This window comes from Ciona intestinalis, chromosome 7 (genome assembly GCF_000224145.3).
Source record: "Ciona intestinalis chromosome 7, KH, whole genome shotgun sequence".
NCBI lineage: Eukaryota > Metazoa > Chordata > Ascidiacea > Phlebobranchia > Cionidae > Ciona > Ciona intestinalis.
Window position 1 is genome coordinate 1,192,079 of NC_020172.2, and position 17,323 is coordinate 1,209,401.

General features: G+C 33.1%; 1 protein-coding gene across 3 annotated transcripts in view; it reads right to left on the minus strand.

The window, feature by feature from the left end:
• Window positions 1–45: 45 nt before the first annotated feature.
• Window positions 46–17,323, minus strand: part of LOC100186585 (membrane-associated guanylate kinase, WW and PDZ domain-containing protein 2) — a gene marked incomplete at its 5' end in the record, with an annotated part of 23,265 nt that continues 5,987 nt past the window's right edge. For 2 of the 3 annotated variants that reach the window (XM_026834979.1, XM_018812575.2), the window contains 19 exon segments: window positions 46–1,551; window positions 3,244–3,391; window positions 3,925–4,063; window positions 4,331–4,568; window positions 5,048–5,227; window positions 5,577–5,652; window positions 5,899–6,015; window positions 6,331–6,460; window positions 6,940–7,000; window positions 7,420–7,555; window positions 8,924–9,172; window positions 9,639–9,789; window positions 10,517–10,661; window positions 11,755–11,897; window positions 12,805–12,919; window positions 13,355–13,570; window positions 14,291–14,448; window positions 15,113–15,170; window positions 15,722–15,804. In XM_026834979.1, coding sequence (XP_026690780.1) covers window positions 887–1,551; window positions 3,244–3,391; window positions 3,925–4,063; window positions 4,331–4,568; window positions 5,048–5,227; window positions 5,577–5,652; window positions 5,899–6,015; window positions 6,331–6,460; window positions 6,940–7,000; window positions 7,420–7,555; window positions 8,924–9,172; window positions 9,639–9,789; window positions 10,517–10,661; window positions 11,755–11,897; window positions 12,805–12,919; window positions 13,355–13,570; window positions 14,291–14,448; window positions 15,113–15,170; window positions 15,722–15,804 — 3,208 coding nt within the window. 3 annotated transcript variants of the gene reach the window in all.

The following is a 17,323-nucleotide window of genomic DNA, read 5'->3' on the forward strand; positions in this document are numbered from 1 at the left end:
ATATTTTGCCTAAAAATTATTCCAGTAGTGTGTTGCAGGCACAACCTAAAAGTAAAAGCATTTGGTGACCGATATTGTCCTGAGTCATGTTACTTTATAAAATGAATTCTCATTTACAATCTTATTCAACTATCATTTAATGAGTCTTGTGTATATATAATCAACATAGTTTTATATTAGCAACAATAATCTATATATCAAGCATTGTTGAATTCGTTTAATAATATCGACGCTAAAACAAGATAAAAAAGTTGATAATATAATACTCGTGTTCGTATACAGAGAATCATAAAATGCAGAACTCAATGGCAGACATGTGTACTGAGTTAGAATACTCAAATGGTTTACACTTATTTACAAACTTAAATAGAAAAAAATGGTAGCACCAACTGCATCATACAATGTAAGCAATTATAAAGACAACAATGATTTTTATTGGATGGTTGGAAATGACTAGAAACTTTAAAGGTTTGTGCAAATTTTGTGGGAAATGGACAATGTGGGTATCGCAAAAAGCTGCACATTTTAGAAGTGGAATCCAATTGAATTATCAAAACTAGTTACTAGTGTGTAACAGTGGTGTATTATAAAGTGCTACCAGCCAGTCTATAAGAATTAAATTCAGTGGTTCCACAAAGCTTACAATGTTAAGATGGAAAAAATTGGAAAGTGCAAAACGCTGAGTTTGAATTTCATAAAAGTACCGTTTTCATCTGCACCGGGTTCACTTTGATATCAGCACCATAAACAAAGAATAATTCACGAGTAGAAACAGTTTGATTGTGGTATGAATAATGTACACAAATTTGGAATTGTCAAGCATATGAATGAACTGTATACTGATGTAACAAAAATGATATAATTGTAAGCAGCAATGTTTTTTGGCCTACTTCTGTTTTTTCTTGGGTGAAAGCCAGAGGCCAACTTTGCTGGATTTTTTGTTGGATTTGGTTGATTTTTTTGACTTTTTCTTGTTTTCTTCAGTTGGTGTGGAGCTTGTTGGAGATGTGGTTTCTGTGTCTGTGGACTTGTCCGGGGAGCTCAGCTTTTCACTGCTCTTGGAATTTGTGGGAGAAGTGAGGCCGTTAGAAGAGGGTGGACCGTGGTTGGTTTCAACAGGTTCTGGAGACTTTGTGTTAGAGAAATGTTGTTCTGGGTGGGAGTTTGCTGCTTTTTGGAGCTCAGGTTGTGGTGTGGGAGCAGCAACGTCACTATTAGGAGAAATGGGTATAGGTTCTCGAGGTGATTTTGCTGGGTTGGGGGTCATGGATCTACGAAGCTGGGTTGATTGTGGTTGGTTTGGGTCAGGTGGAAGTACCTGGCCTGATGAGTTTGCACGTCGGCGAAGCTGTCGAACTGAGTTGTTGTGCGTTTGTGGTTTGGGCAATGTAGGTGGGGGTTTGCCTTTTGAAGATGAGTGGCTTGAAGGTGGTGGACGTTCCACCTTTTCTGGGTGGCAAAAGTGCATGAGTTGGGCTGCTCGGTTGGCCGCATCTGAGCCAGAGAGGGCGCTAGAGGAGAGGGACTGCATGCTGCCACTAGGGTTTGCTCCTGAAAGGCAGTTTTGTTGTTTTAACAAAAATGTCAACATAGTGTATAAGTTGGTTAGTGTTAGCAATTATCTCATGCAAAGTTTGAATTGAGTTGAAGCATTATGGAGATTGTAAAAAAATAACAAATGGGATGGTCATCTAAGTTTACATTGATTAAAATTTATTTTTTTTGCCCTATAATTTAAAAATCAGAGTGTTTTATGAATTAAAAATATTGTGAATTCCATAGCTTCTACAGCAGTGGTATTTGTGGAAGAAATTGTATGAAAACAGCCTCAGGTTGGCCCATAACACTATATGCAATGGATTCTACTGAAAAGAAATAGCTACAACTAACAATTTTACTATTTGTATGAATGGGATTAAACTATGGCCACAATTAAACCATATTCTTGTGTGAATACGAATGAATTGCAAGATTTTATTTTGAGTTCTATGTAATGTGTGATGAAAGCTGTTGTGAATCTTTATGAATTTTTTTCATATGGTGTAAATGCATTCTATTTTATATATTGGCAAGATCCAACAGTGAGGCACACCAGAGGAATTAAGATTTAGGCCCAGTAGTTGGATTACTATTCCAATAATATCATATCATTAGAGTTACATATGTAAAATTACAGGATTTTATTACAAATTTTTTCAGTGCGTTATCACTGAAATATTTTTCTTTTGTATTTTTTTTAGTACAACACTAAAAAAAATCCAGGTTGTTCCGGTTACAACTGGTTTGAGTATGGTTAGTGCGGTGTAAGTTAGTGAGCATGCAACGGCACAAGCAAGGTGAGAAATATGAATTACCAGGACATACAACACAGAAATGTCACGGGTTCGTTGGGTAAAGCAGGTTATTCATGCTCCGGCTGCGAGTTCCGCTCACTGTAGAGTTATCTATGAGGAAATTGGGACATATTTGCGTCGCAGGGATGTTGGTACGATTTTTATTGAAAAATGGAGTAAAACACACAAATGGAGCGGGGTCAACGAGATTTTCTGGATTTTGATAACTGCATTTTCGAGTTGTAAAAAAATGAAATTAAACTAAATTTTTTTTCAGCTCAGAAAAAGCAGTCATCAAAATCAAGTGTATTTTTATTGAATTTTCTGTAAAAATGAACCGCGTGAAATAAATTACATGACAGTCATGCAGTAAAAACGTTAATATGGTCAAGATTTTGACCTGGAAATATCATTTTATGACAAATTACAGGTTTAGTAGAACACTAGAAAACCATATTTTGAGCCTGTTAAAACAGCATGCTCTCTGGCTTAGCAAGCAGGTCCGCTACTATAGTGCAGTATGCATTTATTCATAAGTGGCAAACTGCTCATACATAGTATATAAGGCCTATAGTCAAATTAGTGAGCTCTGAAATAAATACACTTTAAAATTAAAAGTTAGAAAATTAAAATCATCATTTTTTAAATTAAAAAAAATTAGGTATGAATAGAAATAATGTTCTAACTGTATTTTATAATTATAAAATATATCAATCAAATGTGCTTTCAAATGAAAAAATTTGGCATAGTTTAAACTGTTTACCATTAAGTTTAAAGCAAACATTTTAAAAGGTACCATATTACAACAATTTTAAGTACAGCTTACATACATTCCCAATTACAAATAGGCACAGCTTAAAATTCAGCTTACATACATCTATGGTTGAGCGGAAAATTACAGAAAACTTACCAGGAGTTCCAAGTTCAGGTACATTTCCATCACCATGTTTAAGTAGAAGCTTCACAACTGATCCTCCCTGCTTTATAAGGTTGATTGCTTGGGAGTGAGGAATGTCTATCGTACTTTTCCCGTTTATTTCCATTAATATATCACCAACCTAAAAAAATGTTCGAAATTATTGAATTCGTTTTTAAATTCACTTTGGTTTATAGAGTTTTTATTTTTTATGAATTTTAGTTCCAACTTTTTACATACCCTCCTTTATGACGATGTGCTTATGCTACCCAAATAAGCATTTTTACACATCTTGTTACTTTTTTATACACTCCGGACTCCCCCATTAAAACTTAATTCTTAGGATCTATTTTTCTTCAAGAGTTTATAATCTTAAACTTTTTTACCAATTCATGACCCCTTAGTTAGAAAGAGTATTTTCCTAAACGTTTGAATCTGAACTTTTTTTCACATGCACTAACACAACAATATAAATATAAAGGCAGATGTTAACTAAACTCTTCACTTGCAATCCTTACCGAGATGTAGTTAAGTTATGAAGCAAAGACAAAAAAGAAAAAATGAACAAGGCATTCTAATCAGCTCTAAACAGAGTACAGAAACTGTACATTTACTATGAAAGTCATTAAAATAAAAGAAAATTATCAGTTTTGACTGAAACAAAATATAGCATACCCTTATTTGACCCGATTCAGCAGCTGGGCCATCTTTAGCAACACGTAGGACATACAAAGGCAAGTTATATTCTTTCCCACCTCGAATACCAAACCCAAAACCTTTGTTTGATCTTGGTAACTCAACGTAGAAACATTCACTGAAAAATAAAAATTGAAAAAGGAAATCATGTTAGTTAATTTTATGTGTAGGAAAAGTCAGGAAAAAAGTATTGTTAAAATCTAAAAATTTAAGCACACTAAACATAACTTCCTTTCAAAAAAAAATTGAAAATGGGTTAAACAGTGAATGAGTCTCTTAAACTCCAGTTTAATTATTACCAATCAACAAAAATAATCAAGTTTTAGTTTAAAAAGATATATTCTGGAAAAAATTCAAATATGTCAAATAATGAAAAAACACATACCTATCGCTCTGTGAGCCCCTGTTAGAGTTATCCAAGTCCGCTTCAATGGGAAGGACATGCAAAGCTATGGAGAATCCAGAATCCTTGATGAGGTTGACAATTTGTCCATGGTGTAAATGGGTGATGTCCACGTTGTTCACAGCGAGGATTCGGTCGCCGACGCGCAAGTGTCCACACCGTGCTGCTGGGGAACCGTCAATAATACGACCAATCTTATGAGGAGCCTGGAACCCTGTGACTGTGTTGGGAGAAAAATCGTGTTAAAATGAAGATCTGATGATTTGATACAGTTTTGTTATTACTTCTAACACTGGTAGTTATTTAAAAAGTCCTACATCCTGATAAAATATTATTAAGCATATTTCTAAGACATGTCTTTATTTAAAAACAACACCATTTTGTCTAATTTAAAAAAAAACAAGTGTAAAGCCTAGTACTAGTTATATAATATTCACATTATAATAGCCTTAAATTTCTTGCTGCTAAAGTTGTATTTATAGTTTTGCCGGATCTTTTTTTTTGTGTTTAATATTGATAGTGGATTATAACTATAAAAAATATATACATGTTTTTTTAAGTTACTAAGTGCAACCCCTTCATATTCCGTTTTATTGCATAGTTTAATAGAAACACAGACCTAACCCCTATAGGTTACAATTGATTCTGAGTACAAAAAAAAGACGATTATAAAAATGATAAACATACAGCACTTCTTACTTGAAGTTTTTACCGAAGAAATAATCACGAACCCGAAACCCTCATGCTCTCGTCGGTGAATAATAATGTCGAATGGTTGGCCCTCATTGACTGGAGTGTTAGGGGGCCCCCTACTGCTGGGGCGAGAGGAAGAACGGGGGTTCATGACAGGACCCCTACTATGGGGAAGGTTTATAGCAGCTGAAAAATATATGCGTGTTTCAAAAATCTAGGAAAATATATTTTTTATGTCTGAATCTGGAAATTAAACTTTAAAAAGTATATGAAATGCAGCTGAAACTTGATGTGTTAAAAAATAAAATTATTGCCAGTTTTTTTTTACTTATTAAAAAATGTATCTAGATATAAAAAAAATATATATATAAGAAAGTTTGTGCAACCTAATCTAACTTCAATTTGTATGAAACATCAAAGGGGTAATGAGCCAACTGTAGCCAAAATCATTTCTCTTCTGGGTTGAGAGTACCATGGGGCAAAGCTGCACTCATACAGAATAAAATAAAATATCAAAAACCATTTTTTTATTTACCTGTACATGTTTCTTTGCGTCGGATACCAAGTTGGACAACCGCGTTACGTGCCGCGTTTCCCATCAATGCAATAACCTGGAAAAACAAGAAATAGAATAAATAAAATAAATGGTGTGCTCAACTATGATACAGACAAGCTGAATTAAATAAATTAAACGTATTTTAACTTACAGGGTGAGGTGACTGAGGTCTAGTGTGATATTTTTTTGTAACAAATTTGTAACAAAGAAATGGCAATTTTGATTTATCTGTAAGTCATAGGCCATCATGAAAACCCTAGCCTCGATTTACACCAATAATAAGTAAAGACAGTAAATGTACCTGGTTATGACCAATCCTTGTCACTTTCTTGCCATCCACTGTTAAAAGTTCGTCACCTGTTCTTAACGTTCCTTCTTTATCAGCAGCACCACTTTTGACTATCTGCCCTATCGTTACCTGGAAATGGATGGTTTAAAAAGAAGTGTTATTACTTGCTGGTAACACTGTAAGAATGCTTGTAGTTTAATATGCTGTAATTTTAATGTTAAAACGATAAATTTAAAAAAAAATTATTGATTAAAATGTATTTATTGTAGAATAACACCAAAAATGTCAGAGAACAAAAAACTATGGCCAGTTTTGGGCGAGGTAATTTTTAAAACCGCATTTTTTTTCAATAGGTGAATTTTACATTAGGTCCAATAGTAAAAAGCTTTGTAAACCGCTGCGGTAAGTAACCCATTTTTACTGATGCTTTAGTATTTGACTCACGCTCTCATCTTGGAAGTTTCCTCCTAAAATCCGGAACCCAAATCCCGTCTCCTCCCTCCTGAGGACTACAGTGAGGTAGATGTAGTTGTCGGTTTGCGGAGTCACTACATATGGGTCATGGTAGATGGTCCTAAAGTGTATTGGATATTTTGAAACTTTAAAAAACTTGCTAATTGATATCAAAAATATTAACACGAAAAAAAAATTTTTCAGGCTAAAATTTGTTCGAAAAAATGTTGTTTTTTCTCTTTTTGATAAAACTTGAAATTTTGCTAAAATATTCCAATGCCAAATTATACTAAGAATATGTCTTTGTACATGTGTTTGGTAGCTAAATCGAAAACAACTAAAGAATCAAAGTGTTTTTTTTAAATGGTCATGTACACATTTAAAAGCGCATAATCATCAAATTATGAAAAGAATATTTCTTTATACATGGAATTTGCATCATCTAAAATTAAGTTACATTACTAAAAAATTGCCTTTCACAAAATTTCCAAATTAAAAAAAAGAAATTACGCTTCATCAGTCAGGAATATCCTATCGTGTCATTGCTACTTTTAAGCTAAAATGGCACAAAACAAAAACATATTTAAAATTTTCACTCACTGGCCCCGATAAGGGTGATAAGTCACTGGTATTCCATAATTGTCCTGTCTTATGTTGGCAGCTGAAATATTGATAATGTTAATTTTAAACTTGCAACAAAATATTAAAATATTGATTTGTAAAACTAAAGTTATTGAATGCCTTTGTAGGTCCATCAGTTAAATGGAAGTTTTCACTTTATATTGATATTTGGAGCAACTGGAATTAAATGTCAGGGGAATTAATGAAGACAGAATGAGTCTTACAAAGACTGCGGAAGAAATTACATGTTTTTTGTGAGCTACCTGTTGTGGAAATGTTTGCTTTAATGTAAATTTTTTTTTCATATTTTCGAAAATAATTTTAAGCATTGTTTTTTTTTACGATTTCTAGATTTTTTACACGATTTGTTTTTTAAATTATTGTTTAATATACACTTTAATAAACAAAGCAGTCTATTATAAACTGAAATAGTGTAAAAAGACTCAAATATAAACTTACGATGGTGTTTGGTTCTATATTCCGATAACAATGCATTAACAGGGTGTTGGGATGTAGGTGGCCCAAGTGAACTGCTGGGGGGTGCGGAGACAACGGAGCCATTTTCACTCCCAAGTCCTGGTTCAGTGGTTGATCTCTGTGTGGAAAAAAAGATTATTAAGTTTATATTTTACGCAAACTTTCCATTAAAAGTTTAACTTGAAAATAATTAACATAAATGGCTTGTTGTTTTTGCTTGGTGCAGAGACAATAGTTCTTCTTTCAATTAAATTATCATGTAAATATGTTTTTAACTGTGAGCATGTTTTAACTACTGTTGTTTTGTCGCTTTATTCTGCGTTTTAATTTAAATATATATTAATCGCTGCCGTGATCAAAAACACACAAAGTTGTTATTATTTACGGTTTGTTATGTTTGCAAAACTAGGTGTTTTTAAGTTAATATTAAAGCAAGTGGCTCTTTCTGATAAAGCAGAACATCTGGTAAAAAAAGTATTCCATTATGCCTGGTAGCAAGTTAGCATTAACAGCAGAAGAATGTCTGTAAGTGTTTTATTGCCTATGTGTTAACTTTGGCCAATATAGACAAAAATAGACTTTTGGTGTATTAGGTTTTAATATAAAACACTTGCAATATTTTTATGGTATTGTTTTAATCTTGCCTGCAAGTATGGGTAGAAAAAATTAGGACATAAATATTTGCATGGCATAAGCTGGGTAATAAATTTTAGGTATTGGTTGATGAATGACATGTAGTGGTAGAATGCATTTGTTATATTGTTGATGCCACAAGGCATGACAGAAGTCTGCGGGCAAGGAGTTATCAAGGCTTTACCAAAATGGAGAAAAACAAGAAACACATGCAGCCTTTCTAGCTGGCAAGCATGCAACCAATTCAAATTATTTTTTCACAGAACTTAAACCAGCTGGTAAAATTCCATTCCGCAAACAAATTTTTTCGGAAATATTGAATAAAAAGTATTCTGTATTGCAAGCAAAGCAATATTGTGCAAGCATAGCAACACCAAGGCACTTGTTATATGCATGCAGGTCTTCTATCTTACCATAACATCCTTATGAGGCAACAAAATTATTAAAATTTAAAAACAATACAGAGCAGTAATGGTTTGAACCAAAGTTTTGCACCAGAACCATTTTAAACCAGATAATATTGACCGGAGGGATAGTTTATAGCTGCCTCAAAGAAGGCATGTATGGCCTACCGTGCATAGTAGGATGCAAAAACCACTAATACTGTATTTGTATAACAAGGGCGACAAATCTTTATTAAGGAAGGTAGGTAGTGATAGTTTACTCAAAATCCTGTGATAAAAATCTGCTGCATTGGTTATTAATATTATGCTTATAGTGAATGCCATGTACACAATACAAGGATGGGCCTGCCTACCTTGCAACCCCAGGTTTGACGCCTATGTTATATAAAACAAACCTGACTTTGGTATTTAAATACATAATGAAAACCGAACTTTAAATGGTCATTTACCTTCATCCTTGCCCTTATAGCTTGGTTGTGGTTCTGGAAAGCATGAGGGTGATGGGAAACCCCGTTAGCGAACCCAGGTTGGTAACCCATGAGTGCTTCGGGGTCATACATGGGGGTGGAAAGGGGTCCTCGCTGTATGACGAAAATAGCAGCAGCGTTGCTGGGGCAATCCTTCAGGATATGGACGACGTTGTTGTGTGGCATGTTTTGAACTGTGGTGCCATTTATTTCAAGCAGAATGTCACCTTCCTGGAAATAGAATATTTTTGTCGATACTTTGGTATTGAGATGCACAGATTAATGGGAAAAAAGGAATCAAACTCCTAAATTTGTTTTTATAGATTTTCGCCTTATCTTATGAATTGTTATTAAAAAAATATTTTTGTACTGTTGCCAAACTGCCATGTTGTCCCATGGATGTCTGTCAATACAGAACTGTTTAAATTTACAAGAAGTATTTCTGGAGTAAAAACAAAATTAGAAAATATCCTAACTAAAACATTAAACAAGTACCTAAATTACTGAAAAAAATTACCACACTAAAAGCAGAGTATTCTAATAGTAAAAAAAATCCAAATCAAAAGCAGAGTATTTTGATAGTAAAAAAGCACTAAATGCAAAAAAATCAAAAATAATATGATGTGGGTCACTGGACACTGGGTAACACGAAAATACAACGAAAAAATTAAATTTCAAGAAAAATTCAGAAAGTTACCATTAATTCATGACAGCGTTGAGCCTCAAGTACTTGCTTGACACGTTGGCCTTGTGGACTGTCAGATATTGTGAAGCCAAACCCTTGTTCACCCTTTTTTATAATCACCTGCATTACTAGGGGTGCAGGGAGCGCTCCCATGCTGCCAGCTCTGAAAGTTTGATATAGTTTTATACACGGGCATGTGTATCAAAAATTAAAAAGGAAACACTGGTATAAGTGGTGTGTGGAGATTTTGCTGTGAATTTTTAGTATCATAATATTTTTAATAAAAAACTACCATAAAAAGTATGCATGCACTTGCGGTGTCTGCAATTTAGTTTCAAAAAATGTACTTTTACTCTGTTTTAGCATAAAACAAGTTTAAGTTATATGGAAAATTGTCCAGTAGGTTTACCTTGATAAAGACAACTTAATAAAGACATCATATAGCAATCGTTATATAGCCAAAACATATCATATAGCAAAAGTAATAAAACGTTTATTATGCAATATGCATCAAAGCATACCTTTGGCACAAAACATAAATTTGCTTCTTTATAGTCATACATTTAAGCTAATTAAAAATAATAATAATAATAATAATAATAATAATAATAATAATAATAATAATAATAATAATAATAATAATAATCATTTTTATTTGTCTTTTCGATTACAGTAGCGAAGATTTAAAAATATTTTAAACGAAAAGACAGGATATAGTGACAAAACAACAGTTGTTCGCTACACGTAGCGAACAGGCGAGCCATTTATGTCTATTGAGTTAAAGTTCTAATAGAAACAAAAGTGTGCGTAAAGACACGACCTGTATTCTATAACTTCTATAACACGTTTCATTTTACAACAGCTACAAGTTAAAAAACAGCAAGCCATACCTTGTAGGGAAGCCAGTAGATTGTGGTAACATTCCTATGTTGTGTTGTCCATAGTTTGGATAGTAAGTATTTGGATGATCAGCTATGTTGGGCATTGATTTGGAAGGACTTGACATCAGTGCTTCACCATTCATATCCCCCATTACTGTAGTGGGACAGTTGTGTTATTACTGAATTCGTTTAACAATATAAATGGAATTTAAGTTTGAAAAGGCCTTTTTTGGGGATTTTAAACTTTTAGTGAAAGCCGACGGGACCTTATTAGTACACACATGGTTTATCAAACATACAAAACCTCTTTGTTTAATGTGGTTAATGTAATTTAATTTTGGAGTGCTTGTTTTATTTCTAACAGCAGGGTAAAAGATATTTGGAGATTAAACTGGCGTGACAAAACGTATGATGTCAGTTGTTATACCTGTTCTATAAACCTTAAATCGAATAAATTAGTCTATACAGTATGTATGTATTAATGTATACATACACCTTGTATGTGTAACACACCATGATAAAATAAACACAACTGTGAGTAAGGATTTTAACCACAGGAACAGAAGGTTGTCCTGTGTTGAGATACCAGACTAACCACAGTCAATATAAGTGAACATATGGGTTGTTTATTAACAAAGCTACATTCATTTCACAATTTAATAGTCTATAACAGATATATATGCAATATGCTCTATCTGATAACTTGACCACCTGAAGAATTTTAGTGACCACCTATATTTAAAAACATTGGTATTTTTATCTAAATAAAATACACCTACAATACCATAGGCCATAGCATAAGGTTGCCTGAGGCCCTTAGGTGACATGTTACCCAAACTTTTGAAACAGGGGTGGCATCATATGTTTTAGCGCCACAGTTACACACCCTATAACAGCTTTAACTCTGTTGATAGGTGTATAGTATACCAACAAGCAGGCACATTAATTAGTGCATAACGACTACTTCGAGTATGTAGATAGAGTTCTGCAGGTCAAGAATCGGTTTAGAACGGGGACTCGGTTGAAGCGAGTGGGAACATGAATAAAGGACTTCACCGTCGTGAGCGCGTCACTTTTGGTCGTACAAGGGTGTTGGGGTAATGGGCCAAATCTGGCCTAAATCCTAGGTCCTCAAGGACCTCACCCATACAGAACAGAAAAGAATGACAACTATAATAGTAACTACAATTAAACAGCATCACCCTGGATTTTGTAATGAAAAATTGTACAATATATGGTACATATACCTTCAGATCCATCGTCCAGTTGCGTGTTCAACAACCGAAGCTGTCGATTAAATTCCTCGGTTGGTTTATCTTCAGGTCGAATAGCATACGTGGTTAAGAGGTTGGTGCTTGGGTCATCTGAGTCAATTATCAGTGGGTAACCCCTGGGTGAAATAATTGGTTAGGGAAATTGAAGCTTGAAAATTGATCTATTGGCATTCTGTAACATTCTATATAAGTAAAGTCCTTGTCAGAGAACTTTTGTAATTTGGTTCTTGCCATAGAACCTTTTGGCATATTACCGGAACACCAAGACTACTGTCTACGTATATATATATATAAGTAATGAATGAAGAAACGTAACTTATTTAATTTATCCATGTGTGCCAGGGCTAGGACAGTGTCTGCTTCACATGACATGTAAAATTTTGCTGTTTAGAGGTTGATATATACGACTAATAGTCGTTTTGCTGGTTTTCAGATAACATTGTACTTTGGTGGACATAACCCATTTGTGGGGTAAACTTATTTTACTATATTTTATACTTTTCTGGTTTTAAAATAGTAAAATGTTGCAAATGAAAACAGCTAAAGGATTAGAAATGACCACATTTTTAAATCATCTAGAAAACAGGCTTGTTTTAAAATTTAAATAAAACATTGTTACTTTGAAAGTATTAATATAAAAACTGAATACTGAAATTAGAAGCATACCAATTAGCTAGATGAAAAATGGCGTAAAATATAAGAAAAACTACGTCACTTACTCAAGTATTTAAACCATGATTTTGCAAAAAAAACTAATTTGTAATGGATTGTTGTAACGGAAATTGGTGCAATTTTATTTATTTTACAAATTATGTAAAATGAATGTTTTTATTCTAGACAAGTAATTGTTTTGCCCAAAAACTTGTGCAAAATATAAAAATCTATACCCTTTCCCATTAGCAAGGTGAAGCCTATATATTGACCATGATCATTCAAAAACGACGGTAATTTGGGACGCAAACTAGACAGTTAAGCAAATAAATCATATGAATAATGCAACATTTTGTAGCTTTGTAAACTCACCTGCAAAGCTGTAGTGTAACTATTTGACCGACGGGAATGGCTTGAAAAAGCTTCACTACGTCAGGATGAGTCCATCCCAGAACACAAGTGTCGTTTACTTTGACAATTACGTCACCTGAGAGCAAAAGTTGATATTTACAGATTCTGACTAAGGGAGTTTTTATTAAAAGTCTGACCCAGTTGCTAAGTTAGGCATTTTTTATAAGTAATGACAAACATTTTATAGTTTTTTGCTGTTTTACTAATTGGATTAAATTACTATCTGTGCTTTTTGACTTATTTTTGTTATACAATATCACGATCTCCTCAGATTGCTGATGACCTGATGACTGATGTGATAGCAAAAAAGTTACATATTTTTACATAACTTTTTTGCTTACACATAAGGCAGACAAACCGGAACAAATATTTTAAATGTGCACAGATTTTTTTGTAAAATTTGAGAAATTAATTACAGACAAACTTAGCTTAGACAGGTATATATCAAAACTAATCTATTGCAAAATATTTGACATACACTGCAACAACATTGTACAAACAACCAGCCAACCTTGTTCAATGTTTCCACTCTTGGCAGCTGCACCATCAGAAACAACGCTTTTAATTTGAAGAAATTCTTCCGGGTCGTCACCCCCCACTATAGTGAACCCGAACCCACGCCGACTTTTCTCGATGGGGACTAAGTGGGAAACCCCCTTCAATTTGGAGGGGTCACGAGTGAAAACATAATTTTCTTGGGAGCTCATGTTGTCTTGAAAGGAATCGTCTGAAATATTTATATAATATATTTCTATTTGACGTTTGTTAGAATATGGCTGCGTGAAACGTTGTTGTGTTCATGCATTACAGTCACATTTTTTCTTAATTTTCAGTAAATTGGTGACGTTGTTACAATGTGGCTACAATCATAGTCTTTACTCTTATTAAACCTCATTGAATAATGTGGTAAATGCAGCATACTTTGGCTCTGGTCTTTTGAATAGCCATTTAACAAGTAACAGTACGGTGAAACATATTTTAAAACTGAAGTGCTAAAACAAAAGTTATTTATTGGCCGAAACTGGCCTAAGTTGCAGTCCGATGTCATAATGTGAATGCCTCACAGTAGGACCTCAAGCATAAAAATAAGATATTACTAAATAATCACACTAAACTATAGCTAGCACCACATGCTATTAGTATCAGAAAACATTTTAAAAGGTTAATACAAATGCAATAAACACTAATGAAATGTTCAGTAATCTTGCGTTTGTTTGAAAGAGTATTTTATACTAATATACTAATTTAACATTGAGCATAAAGCAAACCCAGACAGCTATATTTAATTAGTAAATTCATTAGAAATCTGAAACACAATAATATAACGCAGAGTGCTAGTTTAAAAATTGGTGCCAAGTCTTATTATGTAAGTAAATAGGCCATTTATAACATTTTCTTATAAAGATTATGAAATACTTAAGTAAAACAAACAACCAAATGTACACACCACTATTTGTATTCTTCTGAGGATGTAATTCTGATCCATTTTGTTCCTCATTATCACTCTGTGGAGGAGAGGGAAGGTCCGGATGCTCCATGGACTTCCCTGCTTCCCTCTTGGCTTGGATGACAGGATTCTCAAACTGGGTTTTCTTATCGATGTGGCTGGTAGAGTAAGTGTTGCGAAAATTAAAACAGTGTTGCCATTTAAAAAAAAAATTTGTTGCAATTTTGTCTTTGTGAAGTTGGACGTCTTTGTTTAAATTTGATAATGACAATTTAATTAAAAAAAAACAAACTTGTAGTTAACTATGTTGTAGTAATACAGCATTAATATACTGATGTTAAAATATACTACATCAAGTATAACAATAAGAGAAGAGAATGAACTTCTGTAAGACTAGGCATTTACATGAAATTCATAAAACAGCTGATATTTATATAAGAGAGCGATATACACACTTTAAAGTTAAAATATACATTTTACTTAACAGAACAAACACTATATATGTTTCGAACATAATATGTTTACCGACCCATTACAGAACAAAAAACTTATAAAGCTTTCTTTGCATTAACTTGTAAATTGCAAAAACTTGAGTGATTGCCACCTGTTTTGATTTTCCAAAACCTTTATACTCAGCTAAATAATTAAATTAAGTTAATTTAACAATTGTTTAATTGAATTCAGAATTGCCGCCAATGATTGAATTATGTTTCAAGTGTGTTAAGAAACAGTGTTTCCTTTTTGATAATTCTGTATTGCGTAATAAATATGTACGGAATGGAATAGACAAAAAAAATAGAAAACACTGCTAGTTGTACTTACTCAACAAAGTAGAGGCCGAATTGAGCATCTTCAACTTTTTCCCAACCATAAGGAAGTTCTGTGGTAAAATACCTTGAGTTGGTCTGACTCATTTTTAATGATTAAGGTTACTTTACCTTTTTTGGTGGCTTATTTGGTATTACAGATAAAGTACATACTAGAGTGCGATAACACAGAAAATCCCCCCGCTTAAAATAACTTTTACAACTAGCTGCAACACATCCCTCCTTCAAGAGTTATTTGTGGTTAACATGTAACATGTTGGTCACTGCTATGAAGTGAAACATTGGCGCTAAACTTTATAAACCCGGGGGGGGGGGGGGTTTGCAGTAATAAATAAACGTAATTTTGTAAAAAAATCACTTAATTCGTAGTAGCGTTTACTGTTATTCATTAATACACTGCAGAAAATTCTGGTATAGACCTGGTTAGCATAATAGACTGTACGCCTATATACTTAATATATATAGAATACACCAACTGTACTGAGCTAATGAACTTGTTCATGAAAGCAAATTAAGTAATACTTACTATTTGTCAAGCTACCACTGCTAGTGTGAATTTTCAATAACAACCAAAAGTTATCAATATCATAATAAATATTCTTACCATCATCCTCACAGTCGAGCAAACTCTTTCTGTTCATTTTCTCCAAGCGAGGATCAACCCACGAAGTTTTCTTCCCGATGTGACTGGAAAGAGTTTTAGGATATAATATATGGATGTATATCTCTTACTAACTAATCTTTACATTGAAAGTTGACAGCATTGATTTTACATAATAGAATATAAAAATTTACTTGCAAAATCATAGTAATAGGCCTAACTAGTAAGTGTGCAGCCACTAAATAAGTCTTTACATTAAATTAAGCGAATTATTAACAGCTGTATTAAATGCATTTGTGGAAGATAAAAGGTACATTTCAAAAAAAGAAAATTTAGTGTTGCGTATTCAGATTCCAATATACTGTTATAGTTAACTTGTTTTCAGTGTAAACAGATGTCATTATACCTCTTACTAACTGATCTTCACAATGAAAGTAGGGTTATACTTTATCTAAAAATAATAGGCTGTAAATGGTTATCAGCAAAATCCGAAGTATGCAGTCAAACAAAAGCCCATATTGCTAAATTTTAAAGTACAATTTTAAAAAGAAAATAGGGCCTTACATTGTTGGATTCCCTTTCAATATACCATATTAGTTAATTTTCCTTTAGTTATAGCATTTTTTATTTTTTTTTTAATTTTAGCGTTAGAGCAGCATTTCTTAACGGCTGCATTTCACAACCGTTAAGTCAAAAGTTTGTTGTTTCAATGGGAGTAAAAAGTATATGAAGAAACCACACAATACTGTGTGTGGATGAAAGAGCAAATATTTCAAGCCAGTAAGCAAATATAACAAGTAAACACTTTCTGCAGCACCATCACTCATCATCTAAAGTTACTGTGCAAATAAAAACCCACATATGTTGTATGTAGACCACACCAAGTACTTAACAGGAACCAGTAGCTTAAAGCCAAAATTTTTAAAATATTTTAACATAGTGACTTATCAGTTAATGGTAACTTTTAAAGTAAGAACTATATATAGGCATATAGTATAATCTGGAAAAGAAAAACATTGTACTTTGTAACCAAGCAGAAAAATGTAAGAGTAATACTAAAAAAGAACAAGGTATATCGACAAACTCGTTCTAACTCTTAATATCTACACAAGTATTGTAGTGTAAATGTGCAACAAAGTGTTAAAACAGCAATTGCATACAAAATTTACTACTTTAAATAAATTTCAATTTCCTTATACATAGAACCTAAATTGAAGTACAACCAGCCATACATCCAAACACAATTTCTGATCTGATAAAATTCGCTACAGTGTGTCATAATTTCATCAGGCAATAATGAAAACAGGAATGTTTTGAAAACGTTACGGTTGAAATGAAATTAATGTAACTTGTTAATGGTCAAATGCTCACAGTAGCCACAGCAGTAATCAATAGTAAATACTACAGCACAGGGTCTATAGGGATCAATGTAGTTGAGAACTTGAGATAAGTAGTGACTTTTCTGTATGGGTGAAATATTTTAATATTACCAGAATGGTTATTAAAATAAATTTATCACAAAGACTGATGTTACATTATAATTTACATATCTTGATATAATTTAAAAAAAACAAACTTTTATTTAATTTTGTGGTGCAGCATATT